The 14,574-nt window shown below is 45.4% G+C and overlaps 1 protein-coding gene across 4 annotated transcripts in view; it reads right to left on the bottom strand.

The window, feature by feature from the left end:
- PLPPR1 (phospholipid phosphatase related 1) overlaps positions 1-14,574 on the bottom strand; it is a 164,113-nt gene that overhangs the window by 5,757 nt on the left and 143,782 nt on the right. For all 4 annotated transcript variants that reach the window (XM_081176863.1, XM_081176864.1, XM_081176861.1 and 1 more), the window contains exons 4-5: positions 10,975-11,107; positions 5,838-6,088 (exon numbers count right to left, since the gene is read on the bottom strand). In XM_081176863.1, coding sequence (XP_081032989.1) covers positions 5,838-6,088; positions 10,975-11,107 — 384 coding nt within the window. The remainder of the gene's footprint in view (positions 1-5,837; positions 6,089-10,974; positions 11,108-14,574) is intronic.

The following is a 14,574-nucleotide window of genomic DNA, read 5'->3' as shown; positions in this document are numbered from 1 at the left end:
CCCAAGGATGCCAAAATACATACAAAAACAGGGAATTGTGGCACAGAAATAAATATCGATTAATTCAAATCAATGGTTGCCATTGGCTTGATTTGAATTAATTTTATAATGAATGATTTTAGAGTGTTGTGTTGTACTGTTGAACTGTTTTATTGTTGTTAGCCGCCCTGAGCCCGGCTTCGGCTGGGGAGGGCGGGATATTAATAATAATAATAATAATAATAATAATAATAATAATAATAATAATATGTTGCTGGAAATGATATTAAAATGCATGACGGGAGGGAAAACTGCTTGCAAATATGTGCACATTAGTGAAACAGGCGCTAAAATGCTGGCCAACTTGCTCAGGACTTTTAAAAAAATACCACAATTTTCATAGGAAAGAACTGATGGTTAGAGCAAGGAGAACTGATGGCTAGAGCAAGGAGAACTGATGGCTTGAGCAGCTAACGAACTCAAAGGTAGTCACACTGTCTGAGAGTGTTTTGTCCCTCGACTGTGCTCAGGGTTGTGTCACAACAGCTGAACTTTCAAGGGCTCATTTGGATTCCCTCCATCTTTGCACCTAGCAAGAGGAAGCTGACCTCTTTAGCTCTCCTGAACAGTACTTGCCTGCTTGCCTACCTGCCTTCCCTCTGTAAGAGCCACCAAGGCCCTTGAGGCCTGGAGGTGGGACTTCTCAAACAAATCTAGCACTTTTTCTAACACCCCCTCCGACGAAAAGTATTGTGGGACTTCTTACAAGTCCTGGTTGTTTAAAATGAAAGATTTAAGTGCCATTAGGAAGTATACCATTTTCTTTGGCCTTACAGAATTAAATCCCAAATGAAAAAGGGTGTAAAAAGCTTATTAAAAATGCTTGAAATAAAAATCACGAATGGATGCAGAAAAGATTGGGATAGGTGAGCAACAGGGAGAAACCGAAACAGATGATCCCCAAAACTCAGAGTATGAAATGCAATTGTATATGCAACAAAACATATACACACACCAGCCATGGGAAGCAGCCACTGCATTCAACCTTGCAGGCTGGACTTTTAAAGTCTTTTTCTACTGCATGATCTGAAACCGGGTGATGCTTCTTTTATTAGGTTAGCCAACTGTCATAGATACAATTTATTGCAAATACTGCATAGACACATTCAATGGTGGGTTCACACAATGACTCCATGCAAAGCACCTTGGACATTCCTGGGACCACTATTCCTGTGAAGGAACGTAGCATATGAACGGCTTTATCTACAGAAAGCACCACAGTGGTTCGAAAGCAATATAAAATGCCTTCAAAAAGCACTGGGTAGAATTAAACGTAGCACTAAGTGGGGGAAGGAGATTCACTACTTCAGTGGGACTTTCCACCTCTCTCTTCCTCTTGTGCACCCCCTAAATCTTTTTCTGGGTGTTCTTCCAAAGCAGAATTAGGGGTTGCAGGAAGAGGAGAAGAGGGGGGCAAAATCCCACTGTACATGTGGCTCTCATTGTTTTGGCGTTCAAAGACTGTTTTCTGGGGCAATCATATGGGCTTAATAAAACATGGCTACAAATATGCAAGCACTAATAAGTGCATTGTAACAGGCCTAGATAGCTCAGCTGGTAAGAGCATGGTGCTGATAACGCCAGGGTTGCAGGTTTGATCCCCATATGGGGCAGCTGCATTGTAGGGGGTTGGGCTAGATGTGTGGGAATTTTCAGGGAGGCAGAAGAGGATATATTGTTTATTAATATCCTGCCTAACTTGCGCTAGCAAGTTATATAACTTAGCAGAGTTTTACATTCCCCTTTTAAATGCAAAGCGGATAACTGGTTGCAGGCTTGTGTAAGCCTCTCATTATTAGCTTCCTGGTAAGTTCCTTTACATCCCCCTTAAAAGAATAAACACACCACAATCTTGTGTAAAGTATATAAGAGAAGTTTACTCACACATTCAGTTCACAGTTGGATCCCTGAAGGCAGACTTAGTTACAAATATGTGTATGTGGTTCTACCCCATATGGGGGGGGGATAATCCCAGTGACTGCAGACTGGCAGTCACTGCAGTTCACATGACAAAAGGAAGATGGAAAAGAGGGAGGAGGGCTGTGTGCCTTGTGCTTTTGTTACCTGCACAGGTAAGGTCATGCCCACCTCTAGTCACATGCAACAGGAAGTAAGGTCCCAGCTCAGGAGCAAACAGGAAGTTCCGACTGGCTGGACTAAACATTCCCTTGCATGTCCACTCTAGGAAAACAAGGAATGTTGTATTTGACTGCTACCGATGTATCACATCCCACAAGATGAACCTCAGGGTTCCTTCCAACTCTAAAATTCTGATTCTAACATCACCAGTCTTCCCTACAGCTAGGTACATACTCGTCACTGATCCTACTCTCATCATGTAAGAGCCACCATTTTAATTTTATGTAATTTAGTAAATAACAGAAAATCTGAGTGCCTGCAGGAGTGCTTTTTCTCTCTCTGTCTCTCTTTCGAACAAACTCGGGAGACAAAGGAAGCTTAATTACTGGGTGAGATGTTTCTTTGTGCTCAGAGCCATCCCTCCAACAAAACTTATAAAGCCACAGCAGATCATTTCCACAGCACTGGTGGCAAAGAAAATGAATAAAGGAAAAAAGCAATTAGGAGACAAACACTAATTTGTGAGCGGGTAATTACAAGGGTGACAGAAGTAGGACGATACAGCAGTGCTAAAATAAAAGTGACGGGCAGAATCAGCGAACACAATGGAAACCTCTCCACTGATTTATGCTTTCCAAAACATAGCTTGGCTTCTTGAAGACTCCACCTCCCAGAATAGCAGCGGGTCATTAGCAACAGATGCCTCCAAAGTGTCATATGTGAAACATAATGAGACACATGCAGAGGGCAGGGTTAGGCCCAAGTCTTTCCCCGGGGACACAGATTGTGAGAGGCAAAAGAGGAGAGATGCAGAGCATCTCCTGTTGGCTAAGCAGGAATCTGAAAGTTGTTTTTTAGTTTGCTGAATTCTTCATCAGAACGAAAAGTTGGTTTTACACAGCTATCCAAAGCTGGGCAGACCTTTGCACTAAGAAATAATTAACAGTACAGTCATACCTTGGTTCTTGAACACCTTGGTGCTTGTATGTTTTGGCTCCCAAAAGCCGAAAACCTGGAAGTGTTCCGGTTTGCAAACGTTTTTCAGAGCCAAATGTCCACACAGCTTCCGCTTGAGTGCAGGAAGCTCCTGCAGCCAATCGGAAGCTGTGCCTTGGTTTCCGAATGGTTTCGGGAGTTGAATGGACTTCCGGAACAGATTAAGTTCGACAACCAAGGTACGACTGTCCTGTAAATTCTGTGCCAATGGAGCAAATCTGCACATTTTACATAATTCTAGTCATAGGGTAATATTCAGCTATGGCATCCCACTTGACTTACGCTGGCACAAATGTGGCACAATGGGTCAGTGCATCTATCAAAAGGAGTTTGATAGAGATGATAGAGGCATATCTGTATTTATACTAGCATATAATAATAATCATCATCATCGAATTTATATACTGCCCTATACCCGCAGGTCTCAGGGCTGTTCACAGAATAAAATCAAAATATAAAACCACAAAATGCATAATCAAAATAAAACCACCTCCCCTTGAAAATCTGTCTAGATTTAAAAAAGATTCTACATTCCAACTCTGTGGCAGCAGTTTTATTTTCTAATGGCTCAGTGAAAATGATCAGTTTCTCACATGTGATTCCTGCCATTCCTGGTGTGATAAGTGCTCTTTCCACATGAAGGGGACTATCTTTTCTTCTATGGAATAAGGCAAACCAAGGACAATCTGTCTATTACTATGAAGAATAGTGAAAGGGAGGGATTACCGTATTTTTCGCCCTATAGGACGCACTTTTTCCACTCCAAAAATGAAGGGGAAATGTGTGTGCGTCCTATGGGGCGAATGCAGGCTTTCACTGAAGCCTGGAGAGCGAGAGGGGTCGGTGCGCACCGACCCCTCTCGCTCTCCAGGTTTCACGGACCTCTCCGCAAGCAGCGGGAGCGCTCTTGCTGCTTGCGGAGAGTTGCCTGCATACCGAAGCCTGCGCGTGCTGAGATCAGCGTGTCCGGGCTTCGCAGACCTCTCCGCAAGCAGCGGGAGCCAGCGCTGGGCTCCCACGGCTTGCAGAGAGCTGCCTGTTTGGGGGCTGGGGTCGGGGGAAGCTCGAGCCTCCCCCGCCGCAGCCCCACACCTGGGGAAAAAATAATTCCCCCCCTTTATTTCCCCCCCAAAAAACTAGGTGCGCCTTATGGGACGGTGTGTCCTATAGGGCGAAAAATACGGTATTTTCTGGAAGGGATGAGAGTCATCACTAAGAGGGTCCAACGACAGTATAACTTCAATAGTGAGTATAGCATAATGATAGCCAAGCCACACAGTTTATGGACTGCAGCACACTAGGATGTAATGATAGAGACAATAACTTAGATGACTTTTTAAGAGTATTGGGCAAACTCATGTAACATAGGCTATTAGAAATGAGGGTCAAACAGAACATCCATTCCCAAGGATGTCTGCCGCCAGATTCCAGGTACTGTGGATCAGCCCTGTAAGGTGGATGGGCTTTCGCCTTAAAGATTTTCTAGCAACATCTAGCGGGTCAGGTAGGGAGCAGACTGTGGACTAGGTGGAACCTTACCCTGATTCAGCAGGATGGCTTCATATGCTTGTATAATAAACAAAATCATGCAGTGGAGCTCTTCCTTGCTAGACTGTACCACTTCAGGCTGCAGAATGTGCATTGTGAAACAGGGAAAACTCCCGGTTTACAAAAAAGTCAGTCTATCAGAAGAAAGAAGGTTGCATAACCTTCAAGTACAGTCCAGCAAAAGCATGGTGTGATCCTTTGACTGTACATTTCAGTCTTAAGTAACAGGTAGGGCCAGGCAAGTTCTGGTTTTCAATATTGTGATATATCACCAGCTAAACATTGCAATCTACCAATCTATCATGATGTCTAAAATAAGAATGTTGTTGTTGTTGTTTAGTCATTTAGTCATGTCCGACTCTTCGTGACCCCATGGACCAGAGCACACCAGGCACTCCTGTCTTCCACTGCCTTCTGCAGTTTAGTCAAACTCATGCTGGTAGCTTCAACAACACTATCCAACTATCTCGTCCTCTGTCATCCCCTTCTTCTTGTGCCCTCAAACTTTCCCAGCATTAGGGTCTTTTCCAGGGAGTCTTCTCTTCTCATGAGGTGGCCAAAGTATTGGAGCCTCAGCTTCACGATCTGTCCTTCCAGTGAGACTCAGGGCTGATTTCCTTCAGAATGGATAGGTTTGATCTTCTTGTAGTCCATGGGACTCTCAAGAGTCTCCTCCAGCACCATAATTCAAAAGCATCAATTCTTTGGCGATCAGCCCTTCACTACTGGGAAAACCATAGCTTTAACTATATGGACCTTTGTTGGCAAGGTGATGTCTCTGCTTTTTAAGATGCTGTCTAGGTTTGTCATTGCTTTTCTCTCAAGAAGCAGGCGTCTTTAATTTTGTGGCTGCTGTCACCATCTGCAGTGATCATGGAGCCCAAGAAAGTAAAATCTCTCACTGCCTCCATTTCTTGTAAATGCACTGGCTGGATTCATGGTCTTCCCTGCATCATGATTTTTGCTTAGCGTGTGCACACACATCATGATTCGCAATATATTGCCAGGTCAAAAATTATGAAACAGATATCACAAAATGGACTTCAGACTGGTTTTGGATGATATATTGACATATTTCCCAGCCCTAGAAACAGGACCTTTAAAGCATTCCTAAGTGAGAGAATGCAAGCGATAGAACATAAGAGATAAAACGCAGAAACTTCGTATGTACTTACTGTAGCATATAAGGCTGAATAAATGCTTAAAGCAGCATGTTTTGATGGAAAGGACCTCCTTGCCTTCTCAATCGCATCTTGGTCACCGGTGCAGACATTCCCATTGTTCACAAACTGGAGGTGAGCCCGGCAGTCACTCCCAGTGTAGTTGGGTTTACACACAGTCAGGAAATAGGGGGCCAAGTTCCCTGTCACCACCTGGCCAGCATTTACAAATATGTCGGTGGCGAAAAGGCCAAACGCAAACACTCCTGCGGGAAGAGAAAAACGAAAGCAAATAAGATTGGAGTTACCTGTTGTGCTTAGTGGGACTCATTGCAAGGAGAGAAATCTGCCCCAAGGTTTTTCCCCAAGCCAAGTCTTCCCTTCCCCTGTCCTGCTCCTCAGTCCCAGGATGCTCTAGTAATACAGGGATATGAAAAGCAAGTGGGAGTGACTGGCTCACGTAGGAATAACAATGGCAAAGCTTTTGGCAACCTGTGTTTCTGACTTCCCATGTTACCAGATGGGACCAAAGGGAAGCAGCCATTACCTTTCCATGGAGGCGCAGATTGCAGCTATAACAAAGGCGGCATTTTTCCATCTCCGCCAAGCTAAGCAGTTGGCTCCTTACCTCTCTCGCCCTGACCTAGCCACTGTGATCCACGCGACGGTCACCTCCAGACTGGATTATTGTAACTCGCTCTACGTGGGGCTGCCCTTGAGACTGACCCAGAAACTCCAGCGGGTGCAGAATGCTGCAGCGAGACTCCTTATGAGGTCTTCGCTGCGAGATCACATTCACCCGGTGCTATACCAGCTGCACTGGCTCCCGGTGGAGTACAGGATCAGGTTTAAGGTGCTGGTTTTAACCTTTAAAGCCCTATATGGCCTAGGACCCTCGTACCTACGGGACCGCCTCTCCTGGTATGCCCCACAGAGAAACCTACGGTCTTCAAATAAAAACATCTTGAAGGTCCCAGGCCTCAGAGAGGTTAGGCTGGCCTCAACTAGAGCCAGGGCTTTTTCGGCTGTGGCTCCGATCTGGTGGAACGCTCTGTCACAAGAGACCAGGGCCTTGCGGGACTTGACATCTTTCCGCAGGGCCTGCAAGACAGAGCTGTTCCACCAGGCCTTTGGCCAGGGCACAGCCTGACTCCCTCCCTCGACAATCTTCGCAGAGCTCTGGCCCAATGGTTGCCAGTGGCTTGAATTAATTAATTTTTATAATGAATGATTTTAGAATGTTGTTTATGTTGTACTTTTGTACTGTTTTATTGTTGTTAGCCGCCCTGAGCCCGGCTTCGGCTGGGGAGGGCGGGATATAAATAAAATTTATTATTATTATTATTATTATTACCACATCTCTCCAGTTAAATGTCAGAGACTGGCTAGATGAGAAGGAGGGGTGGAAGCCCCCCCCCCCCCGGGAGAACACAGGGGGAGAGGATTTGGATCCTGGCACCTGGTGGTGGGTGTTGATATTTTCACCCCTCCCATTGACAGAATCTCCTGATCTGATGTTTTGAGAAAGTAGGGGGTGGAAACTGCTCTTCTACTCTTCCGCTCCTGACTGACTGCTTGACTCTGTGTGTGGAGAGAGTCTTATCTATGTACAGTGGTACCTCGGGTTACATATGCTTCAGGTTACATACGCTTCAGGTTACAGACTCCGCTAACCCAGAAATATTACCTCAGGTTAAGAACTTTGCTTCAGGATGAGAACAGAAATCGTGCTCCAGCAGCACAGCGGCAGCAGGAGGCCCCATTAGCTAAAGTGGTGCTTCAGGTTAAGAACAGTTTCAGGTTAAGAACCGGCCACCAGAACAAATTAAGTACGTAACCCGAGGTACCACTGTAGTGACTAGATGGCTGAGTGGGAGATGTAACACTCATGCAAGCCAGTAGTTCATTAGTTTGTAGTAGCTATTAGAAATCAAAGGAGTTATGCTTCACAGCTAGCTTCCGCGTTATTTATACTCTGCATGAGTCTGGTGCTCACAATGCACAGTTGTGGGTCCAGTGCACTGGGACCTGCTTTCCAGGATTGGAAGGTCTCTAAAAGTGCTCCAGTCGCCTAGCCCAGTTGGGGCAGAACCAGTTAATGAGCCCAGTCGCTGACATTGGTTGAAAGGCGTACTGACAGTGGGAAACCGGCCACACCCCAGAGGAGAGGAAGAGCTGGGAAGTGCTGGAGACAGGGAGCTTGAGAGATAGTGAAGAGGAGGAAACAGGCAGGTGCCCCAGCACAGAGAAGGGACATAGACTAGGCAGTTCTACCACAGAGCCACTCTCACAGCTTCTCTGCTCACAGCTTGCAAGCCTCCTACTCCTAGAATGAGGTGTTTATTGCATGATGCTGAGCAGAGAGCCAGGCAGACACAGAGAGGGTCCCTTGGAGCTCACCGTAGACAGAAGGAGGGTCCTGACACAGAGGGCTAAGGAGTGAAGCGGGAGCTACAAGCCAGTCTGGGCAACTGCTTCATCAAGACAGGAGCAACCTTTAGACATCTCAGTGTGTCCATCTGTTCTGCTTTCCTTAATAAAGAAACTACAGTGGTACCTCGGGTTAAGTACTTAATTCGTTCTGGAGGTCCGTTCTTAACCTGAAACTGTTCTTAACATGAAGCACCACTTTAGTTAATGGGGCCTCCTGCTGCCACCGCACCGCCGGAGCACAATTTCTGTTCTCATCCTGAAGCAAAATTCTTAACCTGAAGCACTATTTCTGGGTTAGCGGAGTCTGTAACCTGAAGCATATGTAACCTGAAGCATATGTAACCCGAGGTACCACTGTAAATGTAAGTTAGCCAAGTGTTTCACTCTCTTTTTCTGCTTTGCGAACGATCTGAGCTCTGAGTCTGCTCCCTGACATTAACAGGGAAACAGCTCTTTCACACTGTTCCAACATTCCCAAGGACTCCAATTCATGTCTATCCATATCTCTGCGCAGGTGGCATCGAGGATCCATATGCAGGAAATGGTTTTGGATGTATGCAACTAGCAATGACAGAATTGCTGCAGAAGCTGGCACACGTAGGCAAACTGCAAAAATGTTACAACGGAAGTCAATCTAGGATTTAGAAACTCCAACCAACCCCAGTTCCATGGGGGGTGGGGGGTGGAGAGGAAACGCTTAGGGACAAACGCTAATTAAAAACAAAGGCTGCTGAGAAGCACCTAAATGACAGCCAAAAACAAGCATTTCAGCCTAAGCGCTTTTACCACTGGCCCTGCAGGCGATAATATTTGATTGGTTTATTGCAGAATGTGCTGGAGCAGCAGAATGGCGCTGAGGGCTGTCCTCTTGGTCTCTGTTAATGGCACATTATTACTCCATCAATACAACCCAGAGGCTTTCTAAAGTTCAAGGCTATTTTTTAAAAAAATAAAATCTAAAGATACCTGGACTCCGTCCCCTCCGTCCCCTGCCCCCCCCCCCGGCCTGCCCCCAGCAGTCTCCCAGACTGTGCCTTAAATTCCAATAGGGGGCTAAGAAATGATTTAAGCAGTAGCAACTATGAGTGTGAGCTGGGAGGCAAGATGGCCTGAGTTGAAATCTCATCTGAACCATACACTTGCAAGGGGGCCTTACATAAGCTGCCATTCCTGCAGTCTCAGTCTCCATCTGCAGTATGGGGATGATCAAGCTGGCCTATCCTACAGAGCTCTTATAAGGATGACTGATATAATGGGCGTGAATTACTCAGAATGGCTTGGATCAGCGGTTCCCAATTAGCTAATTACTGAGGACCCCCTATTTTTCAAAAGCCAAGCCAAGGACCCCCTACTTTTGAAAATTATGATAACTCTATGGTAGTTACCTCTGCAAAGCATTTTTCTGAGCAAAATGTGGAGTAGCCCCTAATAAGCAAAGGATTTAATGTATACTAAAAAATCAGATATTACCATGCAAAAATGGCAAAAAAATTAGTTGTGGGGGAGGCAAAGGATGGGGCTGCAGACCCACTGGGTGCATTCTGCAGACCCCCAGGGGTCCCCGGACCCCTAATTGGGAACACTGGCTTAGATGTCTTAATATACATGCTAAATGCTGTTATTGGGCTTGCAAATCCTGTTCTTATACAGTTCTTACATAGCAGGGATAGGGAACCCTTTTCAACCTAGGTCACATTCCTTTTTGGGCAACCTGCCAAGGTGGGCAGAGCTAGAGGAAAAGTAGGCGGAGCAACACATGCAAATTTTACCAAGCTTTTACACACCCCTATTTCAAGTGGTCTGTGGGAAGAAATGTTTGGGAAACGCTGAATTAGCACATTTGCCATTCACCTCTGACTGCTCTGCCAATGACCACTTTACATGCTCACTAAACTGGGATGAACTTTGATCTAATGATTATACTTACACTGTTCCAAATACACTTTGGCCCAGTTAAGATATAATAACCCAGTCCAACAAATCATAGTTTATCAAATTGGAATTGATATGCTCCCTCCTTGCCCGTGCCCACCTTTTGCACCCAGCTTCAGTATGGGTTGTTCAGCCACAGTTTCCTGAACTGGGAAACCATGGTTAAGGGCAACCTACAAACCAAGATATCAAGCCAGTTTTTTTAAAGATGCGGGACAATATGTTGATTGAAAGTGACAGACCAACATACTCTTCAACGGCAGCAGAAGCTGGAGTTCTCTTTTTAATACCAGTTTCTAAGCAATTAATTTTATGGAGTCTCTGGTGAGCAAATAACAGAGGATGTTTATTCACATCAGAATTCCCTGTGTTACTTGGAGCTAAGTGTTGCAAAGTTGTGGTCTCAATATTAAATTAAGCTTGGAAAGGAAGAAAAATTCCAGAGATTAAAATTAATAAAGTATCAGCAATACTATTTAGGGGGAAATTTGATAGATATTAGCATTGTTTCCCAGGAAACATTATGAGAAGCCGATTGGGATACACACAGGGGGTTGTATTATGCAGAGCAGAAAAGCAGTGGTGGCTGCAGAATTCAACAGCTTTTGCTTTGAGATGGAGAAAAGAAACTTCTAGCCTCATGGCTGGAAATATATACTCAAAAGGGTGGTGGCCAATGTTTGCTAAAATCTCAAAACCTATGTGACTAAGATCTCCTGGGATATGGTTTCAACACCCTGCCTGTCACTTCAGTATTTTAATTTGCAAGGCACTGATCATGGCTTACCTATAAATCGAATTATTCTCCGAAGTAACGGATTCAGGTAACAGCATTCTCCTGTCAAAATGGTTTTCTCCTGGACAATCAGGCTTTCTCTGGTTGACTTGATGAAGTACATGGATATCTCTCCAATAAAAATCTGCGAACAGAAGGTGGGTAGGGACAGGTGAAAACCACAGAAGGGAAATATAGCAGTCATGGAAGCCAAGGCTGTTTATCACTGGAGTTCAAGGGTGAAATGACATGTTACCCAAACCTATTGCCAAAGCTGCATTTTCTTTGGATGTAAAGATCAGAACTCAGCTTCCACTTGACATGTAAAGCAAACCAACCAATGGGCACCATCCACCTGAATTCCCCAAGACCTAATTTTCTCGTGGCCAGATCCTTAACCAAAATTGTTTTAATAAAAAAATTCCTTCCAGTAGCACCTTAAAGACCAACTAAGTTAGTTCTTGGTATGAGCTTTCGTGTGCATGCACACTTCTTCAGATACACTGAAACAGAAGTTGCCAGATCCTTCTATATAGTGAGAAGGTGGGGAGGGGTGTTACTCAGAAGGGTGGTGGGAATGGGAGGTAGGCAGATAGCTGAGAGAGCTATCTCAGAGAGCTATCCCATGGTCCTGTGTTTTCTGTGATCCCAACAGGGCTGGTACCTGGTGTGGGGATATCTAGCACCATTGAAAGGGTTGAGTTTGACTTGGGAGACTGCTGGTTGCTGACTCCCAATCCTAGAGTTCTTTGCTCTTTTCTTCATTCTCCAGAGCACAGGGAACTGTTGGAGATTCTGCCTGTTAACTGTTAACATGAAGCTTTTCTCACTGGGCTTTCAATATCATGACTGACCACTGTCAACTTGGCAGGAGTATGGAGAGCGCATTAAAAGCAGGTCTATGGAGGAGCAACTTTGCTCGGGGAAAACAGAGTATTTTTGCTGTTCTGAGGAGAAGGTTGGCTCCTTTCTCTATCCCTCAGTCCCAGCCTTGTAATTCTGAGGCTGATTTCCCCCCTCCCCCTCTGCTTAAGAGGAAGGGGGTCAGCAGACACTCAATCCCTTCAGATTAACCCACAAACCATGATCAACACACTTCTTTGGGCTTTTCCCAGCAAGACTGCTTCTGGTTTTGTGTATCCAAATCAAAGACTAATGGCTCTGCTGGCCTAAGAGGATTTGTTGTGGTGAATTCAATCTGCCCTTATTCCGTAGCATGCTGCCAAACACCAGAATGGCAGTTCTCCGCCTCCTAAAGATAAGTGAGTGGCCAGCAGTTAGAAGGATGTTGGTTTAGCATTTTTATACCCCAAGCCTTCCTCCAAGGAGCTAATGAAGCACATGAACGAAGATTTCTTCTCGGAGGCTGCAATCCTAGGCCACTTATCTGGGAGTAAGCCCCACTGAACTCAGTGGAACATACTTCTGAATGTGTATAGGTTTGTGCTGCACATAACCTGTGGAATGCAGTGTGCTTCTGTGGGATGGTGAGGTCCCTTAAGGTTTGTGGAGAGTCTGTGTGAGTGTTCCTTCTGCATACCTCTCAACCATCCTGATTTGAATGGGGACATACTGGAATGGCCTGGGTTTTTTTGATCCAGAGCTCTGGACCAAAAATGAGCATCCCAAATGTGATCAGTGGTATGTTGGAGGGTATGCTAATCCAATGAAACCTTGTCTAGCAAGACGTTGTGGATCTCCTTATGCGCACAAAAGACTGAAGCCTAAAAAGCATGAGGCATGGGAGACAAGTCAAGTACTTCCTGGTTACTGTTTTTAATTTGATGCAGCCATTCAGTGGGGCAGGGCTAGGGCACCTCAAGTCACATAGCCTTCCCTGGCCCTGCTTTGTATCCTGAGCGCTTTTGTCTGGCTGGAATGTGTCCTCCAACTCTGATGCTTCCTCTTGCTTGCCTGGGTAGTGAATAGAGAGATGTAGAAGAGGAACCTACTGTGCAAAGGTTAAATTGACATTACATGCTCCGCCACTTTTGCTTCTGGCTCCGCCCACCCACCAGTGGCATGTGACTCACAGATGGTTGTCCAGAAAGGAAACCAGCCCTAAAACTTTTAAAAAAGGGTTCCAGACCCTTGTAGAAGGGAAGGCTACAAATTTTATTGGAGGAGCAAGAAGAGAGGGGGAGGGGCAGGAAGTGCACAAGGCTTTCCATGCATGCCATTTTACAGACGAAACTTTGCTTGCCTCTGGCTGTTTCCTCTCCTGCATTGATAAAAGGCATGTGGGATGGATAATTTTATTTTTGGGTTTTTTTAAAAGCAGACAAAAAGCCCGCACGGATTCCCCTCTGCTTCCATGGCTTTGCTTGAATTTGGACCCTGCCGTTTGTGGCCTTGGGATTTGCAGGCAATTGTTCCAGAACTTAAGACACATGCTCTGAGGTATGCCCAAGGCTCCTTCCTGCACATGCTCCCCCATTCATTTAGACCAGGATTTCCCAAACTTGGGTCTCCAGCTGTTTTTGGACTACAATTTCCATCATCCCTGACCACTGGTCCTGCTAGCTAGGGATGTGGGGAGTTGTAGCTGGAGACCCAAAGTTTGGGAAACCCTGATCCCTGTGCAGAAATGTATATAGTTTTGTTCTGGGGGCGGGGGGAGCAGAGGACCCATTGCATGCTGTGGGCATACATTAGATGCATACATTGTATACATACCTAATATATACGCATGCAATGTGGTGAGTGTGTTTCTGCAGCACCAACCCTACAATTCTATGATTCTATATGCCCATATACCCTAAACCAGTTGGAGCCAACATGATGCTCTCCCAATGTTATTGGACCCCAGTTCCCACCAGCTCCAGACAGCATGGCCAATAGTCAGGAATGATGGGAGGTGGGGATTTAAGAAGATATGGAGGGCACGATGTTGGCTACCCCTCCCCTAAGTGGATGTATGTGGGGACTAATTGGGTGCTTTTAATATACCCCGTCCAGGTTTGGTGCAAAAGCCTTTTTGTGAAAAGGCCTCCTCTGCAAGTTCTGCTATGGGGTCACATTTGCAATGAGCTAATAGGAAGGGAAAGGAATGTTTGATAAAGGCACTGGTGTAAATAAACCTTTTATCCAGCCATATTATGAACTTTGCTGGGCAAAATGCTGAGAGTGACTAAAGTGCATGGCAGGAGGATTAGAGCGAGAGGGAAACAGAAGAAAAAAGTCCAGCTTCCCTTATGTGAAGAAGTAGGGGGGAAGTCAGTTGTGGGGGTGGGTGAGGAGAGAAAACGAGACAAGTCTGCCTGTGGCAACTCATTTTGACCTGGTTTTTAATTAAACTAGCGGCTGGTTCTGTTTGATTTTAGAGCACAAAAGAGCCAGTCTGTGCAGTGAAAGGAGTGTAATAAGAGCACTTCCAGTGTTCTCGCTCCTTGAGAATGGCTTTCCTGGGTTTGTGGCGGGTTTTAAATGTTTTGTGGGAGAAGAATAGCTAAAGCTGAAATCTGATGTGTGAAAAGAGCAGAGCCTTTCTCCAAACTCATTCAGCAGCTGGAAATTCTTATTAAAGCAACCTGCTTTGCATCTAGCAGTCCATTTAGACTCTCATGCACTCCGCAGTCTCTCTTACTCAGTTTCATTCAAATCCAATGTTCT

This window comes from Podarcis bocagei, assembly GCF_964188305.1.
Source record: "Podarcis bocagei genome assembly, chromosome: 17".
Lineage (NCBI taxonomy): Eukaryota > Metazoa > Chordata > Lepidosauria > Squamata > Lacertidae > Podarcis > Podarcis bocagei.
Note: the sequence above shows the minus strand (reverse complement) of the source record. Positions and strands in the feature narration are given on the sequence as shown.